At 38.3% G+C, this 7,061-nt stretch overlaps 1 protein-coding gene across 2 annotated transcripts in view; it reads left to right on the plus strand.

The window, feature by feature from the left end:
- Positions 1 to 1,811, plus strand: part of CCDC192 (coiled-coil domain containing 192) — a 211,910-nt gene extending 210,099 nt beyond the window's left edge. For both annotated transcript variants that reach the window (XM_042983176.1, XM_042983181.1), the window contains one exon: positions 1,466 to 1,811. In XM_042983176.1, coding sequence (XP_042839110.1) covers positions 1,466 to 1,752 — 287 coding nt within the window. In that variant the 3' untranslated portion in view covers positions 1,753 to 1,811. The remainder of the gene's footprint in view (positions 1 to 1,465) is intronic.
- The last annotated feature ends 5,250 nt before the right edge of the window (positions 1,812 to 7,061 follow it).

The following is a 7,061-nucleotide window of genomic DNA, read 5'->3' on the forward strand; positions in this document are numbered from 1 at the left end:
CAAAAACATCTCCATGGAATCTTGAAATGTAGTATATTGCTAATAACAATTTCTAAGAGCAGAAAACATCTCATCTTTCCTCTTATCACTTTTGTGAGGCCAAAACTATCCTGCCCACTGTGTAATTCCATGCTCAAGCTTTTGTCTCATGATCATTTGGGAAAATTACAAAAAAAAAAACCTGCAAATTAGTTTTATTTGCTGAGAAGGGGGTGATTCCCCACCTACATGGAAAATCACAGCACAGGTGCCCTATCTTTAGCAGGTGTACAGGTATACAATAGTAGCAGGCATTTGTATCCTGGACTGGCAGTTATGTTGCCTTCGGGTGCAGCTGTGCGGTTGGTTTACACTGAGGACTGAGTAAATGCTGGACCTTTAATTATACTAATTAACCGTCAATACCATTAATTCATACACCATTAGTTCGAGTATTCCTACGGTGATACCCAAGTTGTTGACATCCCTTTTTATAGTTGATGTCTTCCCTCTATATAACTCAGAGAAATGATTTTATGGTGGAAATCTCACTCTCTGGGTGAGAGTGGTAAGGAGGGTGGTCTTGCTTAAGTCTAATAGGATTTACCTGCTTCTTTCAGCAGGTAAATTTTGTGATGGTCTACCAGAATTTTTTTATAAGGATTCCCTGCTATCAGCCACTAATATTTTATCTCTTTGTTGAAGCCTCTCTCTCTCCTTATTCAGGCTTTTATCCTTATCTGAAGGGTCAGAAATTATAAAGCATAAACTTTTATATACAGGGGATATTTGAGATTTTATGAAAGAAATGCTATAAACCCTTCAGACCTAAAGAGAAAGAAAGAAAGAAAGAAAGAAAGAAAGAAAGAAAGAAAGAAAGAGAGAAAGAGAGAGAGAGAGAGAGAGAGAGAGAGAGAGAGAGAGAGAGACTGAATCTCTATGGAAGATATTAGGCTAAAAATTTTCCTAGATCCCCTCAAATTGTACCTCTGCCAACTTTCAAGCTGACTTGGGTTAAGTAACATGTCTTTTTTCATCACTTCCCCCAGAAGGGGCAAGGACAACTTTTTTTTTCCTATTTGAGTTAAAATTCAATTTAAAGTCCATTTCTACTTGATTGTCACTCTTGTGAAAGATTCTTAGGCAAAAGGATACCATGAAACTTGGGATGCTGTTGTTTACAGATTTGATTTTCAAGGACGCTTCATTCCCATGGTTAATTAAAAGTTAAATGTGTACAAAAAAGAGTTGGCAAAGACTGATTCTCCTCCCTCTCTAGAGGTTTCCAAGTTCTTTTTTCATGAGCACCCAGAATCTTTTCCCTCACCGGACCCAGATTCCATTCTCGGTCTATCTGACCAGATGACGCAACATCTGTGTTCCCTTTTAAGAACGTGAGAAATAAAGCTTTTCCATCTTCCCTGTCTTTGAGTTCTGGGAAATCCAATTAAAACTGCTCAGATTTTCTTTTTCTTGTTTGCTTTAGAAGACAACCCTCGGGAAGAGTCCTGTGGCGGTCTCCCGCCTGTGGAAGAAGGTGATCAAAAAATTAACCTGATTATGGAGTTGTCAATGCAGGTTTCCCTTCAGACTGAAAAGATCACCCAGCTGGAAGAAGTTTTAGAGGAGAAGGTAAGGAAGATTCAGCAGCTGGAAGCTGAGCGGGGATCCCATCCTTTCCAAGAAGTTGACGAGTCTCCACAATGTTTACAAGAAGCCCCAATTTTCTTTAACAATAATGTCACCCCTGTGGTCTCTCATGAGGATATGTAAGGATTCCCAATAAGAAAATAATAAATGTTTATTAAGGGTCACGTGTGTGAAGTCCAGAACCCAGCTAGTCTCATCATTGTCGAACTCAACTTCAAGATGATGGGTTTGAATGTATCCTATAATGTGCCTATTGGAAAACAAAGGGAACTTTTCAGAACCAATGCCTGAATGTTTCCCCTTCAGACATTAGCAGTCAGGTAACCCACATAGTTGTGGAATACTACATTTTTAGACATCCCAGATAACTGTGGGAGAGAGAAAAACACACAAGTAGAGAGATGGCTAAAGAACATAGTATCATTTTCTTACCAGAGGTTTGTCACACTGCAAGGTACCACCAATCCTGTATCTGTTAGTGGCTCATCGTGAACAGAAACTGTCATGGAAGGCAAGCTTGCAACTGGGAAACTGGGGAATGTTAGGGTAATGAAGAGTGGAATCATTGCCAAGAGAGTAAACAGCCATGAGGTCTGTTTTTTCATGTCCTCTAGAATATATTTCTTCATGGCATGTAATTTATTAACATTTAGCAAGAGTAGAAATGCCATAAAATCAAAGCAATAAAAATAAATAAAGAATGGATGAATCAGTACTGTGGTCCTTTGGGAAAATTGTCCTGGGACAACTCCTTGGGAAAAGAGACAAGACTGATTTTTCCTGTTGGATCAAAACTAAGACCAAAGCAAAATATACTCCTCTGTGATCATCATAACAAGGAGGTGTGGACAGTACAAAATCATGTCAGGAAAAATAGAGGATGGGCAAAGGAAAGCTACCCTGTAATTAACGGGCTACAAGAAATCAAATCATATTCCTCTTTTATGCAGCCCCCTCAAATAAACTTTCCCACACAAAAGGAGCAGCTAGGCACTAACTTTGGGGAAGACTTTGGTACTTAATTCTTACTGTTCTGGAACTGTATGATTCAGACAAATAGCTCCAGCTTTCCCATGAATCTGACTATATCACTATTTCTTGATTTAATTCAACCAGTTCAACAAATACTCCCTGAAACCCTTCTATCTACAAGAGACAACAACAGATGTTAGAAATATCATAGCAAATATGAGAATCACCATCTTTATCATCCAAGAGTTTATAGACACACAAGAGTCTCCTCAAATGTAAGGGAGTTATGAAATGGAAGAGGGAATGTGGGCGAACACAGAGTAAACCTGATTATCACTGCTTTAGTAAAAGTCCTCAAATTTATTGAACATGAGTAATCACTAAAAACTCACATTTCCAGTCTTTGGTAATCCCGGAAGGAGATTTTTCCTTGCAAACCAGTGGGAGGAGTCTCTTACCAAATGCAACCAGCCCATAATCTAATTATGGATCTGACTATCAACAAAACAAAGATTCCAAATGTGACTTCAAAAAAAGAAAAAGGAAGTAATTGAGTTTGGGCTCCTAAGAGCTTTATGATATTGACTCTAGATGTTCACTGCAAAAAAAACAAAAAAAAAAAAAAAAAAAAAAAAAAAAAAACCCATAGATTCATACAAAGCTAGAATCTTCCTATATTTGTATATAATCTCAGAGTTTCACATGCAAGGTCAGCAAGTATGTACAGGTGCACTCCATGATCAGAAATAAAAGCAATTTACAACTCCCAGATCATGAATACACACCTCCCCCAAAAAGTGACTCAAGGCACTTTTCCATGGTCCCAAAAGAACCTTTTCCAGGGAGTGTTCTTCAGCCCTTACCGAATTCATTTCAGAAATCCCTTTTCTCTTCTCCCTTCTCCTTTTCATCTCCTCCACCCCAAGATCTCTTTGATCTATGTATCTGGCCCTGACTAGGTCTCTCTTTTCCAGCCTTGAGGTTTTGCCCATTGTTTTTTACAACATGGCTGACAGTTGGCAAGTCCTCACTGTGTATTTCTGTAAGAAAGCTTTAAACCTTTCAGTTTCTAAAGAGTGGACTATCTCGAAGGCAAACCACTAATTCCATAATTTTGATCTGTTATCATAATCAAGTTTCCATCCCTTTATTTTACCAGAGATTGTCTTAATCCCAAGGGATATGGGGGGTGGGGTGGGGGTGTAACATAGAAGGAAAATATGGAAAGAGAGAAAAGAAAATCCCATCACATCCCAGATAGGCAGATATTAACGTCTAGGTCAATTTCCCATGGCTAATGCCCTGGCTAGCCATCAGTATGAAAGCAGACTGATAGTGGAGGTAAAATAATAGATGGAACTGGAACTTCTGTTAATAATTAATTGAGTCTGTCCCCTCTAAATATCTAAGACAAGTCAATGAAGAAGAAAGCATCAAGGCTCCCATTCCCTGGCAAAACCATCCTTTCAAGAAGCTGATCTGGGTTACCTAGATTCAGATCCAGGGGATCTCCAAATCCGAAGTGGGGAGAAGATTCCACCCAAAGATTAAAAGACTAATTTCTACTAGTGACATCTTAGTAACAAGGATTCTTTAAATATCCAAATTTTATGGGGTGGTATGGGGATGGCTGGGGGAAGGGGTGTTTAAGATGGGGTATTGCTGGCCTCTGAGGCATTCCTAAGTAAAAAATTCATATTCTTAGCTGGATATTTACACCAGTGTATGCCCTCAGAGTTCATTTCCATTTTCTGCCATTCCTCCAAATAGCCAACCCCTGGTTCAGATGAACTAAATATCAGATTATACCCCTACACTGGAGCAAAGTCTATTTGCTTACAAACATGCTAAGTTGCTGAAATAGCCTGATAATCTTTCAAATATCTGGTGTAAATATCATGAGACAAGTAGCATGCTGAGGACCTTATTCCTAAATGGAAATGCGGTGAATCATCAGGTAACATACCTGCTTGAAAAAGTAATTTTCTAGATTTCAAAAAAATTAAAACATTTAACAAGTAACTCAAGCCATTCCCTAACATTCTAAAGACATTCATGGAAATGTATGCATAGTTTTAGTTCTTTTTTCCACCAGTCATTAACTTTTCTCAGAGAGAAAGTACAACTGAATGTGTGGCATGTCTAATTTAAATAAATGTTGGCTTTCATAATTCAGTGTCATTATTATGTGGGTGTGCTCCCAAATACTTTCATGGCCAGCTGCAGTTACAGCAAAGGACTTGTTAAGGACTATCAAGAGGGCAAGCCATTGGAGAAACCAGCCCAGAAATGTGAAGGCGGGACCCTTGGATTCAATGAAGTTCAGCAAAAGCAAAGAAATGATGATGCTTTCTGCCTAAATGTATTTCTGGCAAAGAATGAATTGAATCAAGTTTTCATTGTCTCCTACACTCTTCCCTGCTTATCCCCAAATGCAATCATTTTCTTCTACATTACACTGAAGCAAAGAATTTTTGGTTTAATGCAGCAAGTAGAGAAGTGTTGATGAATGTTGCAGGATTAAGTCAAATTAATATTTATTGGCAATTATCAAGTATAGGGATGCAGGGACAAAACTATCCCAAAAGATATAAGAAAACTATTTTTAAAGGACTTGGTAAATCAACCGCCTGAGATTGACTAAGTGTGACTCTTAAAATTTGAAAAAATTAGAGGGAAAAAAAAAGGGAAAAGGAAATTGTAAAGAGTAAATCTTTATGAACAATTTCCCCTGCTAGGACAAAAACATCTTTTAGTAAGATTTCCCAGACACAAGAGACCTTTTGCTTAACAGAGGAGAATCAAGTTCAAGTAGGAAATAACCTTTTTAAAATAAAAGCACTAGCACACTGGGATAAAGTTCACAGCCAAAGATAGGGCTGGCCATGACATTTTCCTTACCTAATGAAATGAGAACTTTTATGGTAAAACAAAACAAAACCAAAAACAGTTCTTATTCCCAGCTTCCCAAAGAAAATGAACATCTGGGGTCAGATCCTCTATACATTCCCAACATGAACCTGCAGCAAAATGACACTTAATTGTCTGATCATTTTCACCTATAAGGTTTATATTCATTTGCTTTTTGTTTAACCAAGAAGGAACATGAACCTGCAGCAAAACGACATTTAATTGTCTGATCATTTTCACCTATAAGGTTTATATTCATTTGTTTTTTGTTTAACCAAGAAGGACCTTTGGGACTCAAATCCCAAAACACCCAATTCTTTATTCCTGGATGGGAAAATCACATGACATATTATCTAATAACTCCTAAATCCCTTTTCCTAAATGTCACAAATAAGTCTCACCAAGAGTTTATTAGCTGGTATCACCTTTTCCACAGTATGATGCTAGCATAGGCAAAGGATGATAGAATAGGAGAGGGAAGACTTATCCTAGCACTAACTCTTTGTCACATGGGGTCCAAACAATGGTAACAGTGAGTTCTTGTTAAAAGAAAACAATCTGGGGTGCCTGGGTAGTTGAGTTAGTTGAGTGTCAGACTCTTGATCTCATGGGATCAGCCCCTGGTGGGGCTCCGCACTGACAGTCCGGAGCCTATTTGGGATTTTCTCTCCCTCCCTCCCTCGCTCCCTCCCTCTCTCTCTCTCTTTCTGCCCCTCCTTTGCTCACTCACCCATGAGTGTGCACATGTGCACACTCTCTCTCTCTCAAAATAAACTTAAAAAAAAAGAAAGAAAAGGAAAAAAAGCTATTAACAAAAGTGTTGATCTTATAATAACAAGGTATGTCTTAACACCTAGCTGCTATTTAAATCAAATTGGTATGAAAGAAACCACAAACAGTGGAAGCCCTACTGTCTTGTTAGGGATCTGCATTTACTAGCCATCCATTATGTGTATAGGAATATACCTAACATTTACATTACAATTTATAGTTAAAGTATTTTCAAAAGGATGATTTTATTTAATCTTCATGAGGTAGGTTGTAGCTAAATAATCTCAAATTTACAACTAGGTGATGTCAAAACAAAGACCTGTGGCCCCCAGGACCGTAGAACTTTCCCGACACTCACCATCTCTGTGTAGTTACAGAAACAAACACATTCACCATCTATACCTCTTTCCCAGGCCAGTCTTCATTTCCATTTATAGGAAAAAGAATTTTCTACAGGTACCTTGTTTCTCAGGTTTATTCCACACAAAGAGTCAAAAAGCTGTCTGTATTCAACTGACCTACTTACTGGGTTTAGCCAGAACAGGGTTTTGAGTTTTGTTTGCTCATTTTCTTTCCTTCTTTCTCTCTCTCCCTCCCCCTTCCTTCCTTCCTTTGTTTCTCTTTTTCTTTCTTCCTTTCTTTCTTTTTCTTTCTCTTTCTCTCTCTCTTCCTTCCTTCTTTCCTTCCTCCCTTCCTTCCATTTTTTTTTTTTTTTAATTAGGCTTCACACACAACATGGAGCCCAATGCAGGGCATGACATCAAGACCTGAGCTGAGAT

This window comes from Panthera tigris, chromosome A1 (genome assembly GCF_018350195.1).
Source record: "Panthera tigris isolate Pti1 chromosome A1, P.tigris_Pti1_mat1.1, whole genome shotgun sequence".
In the NCBI taxonomy this organism is placed as follows: domain Eukaryota; kingdom Metazoa; phylum Chordata; class Mammalia; order Carnivora; family Felidae; genus Panthera; species Panthera tigris.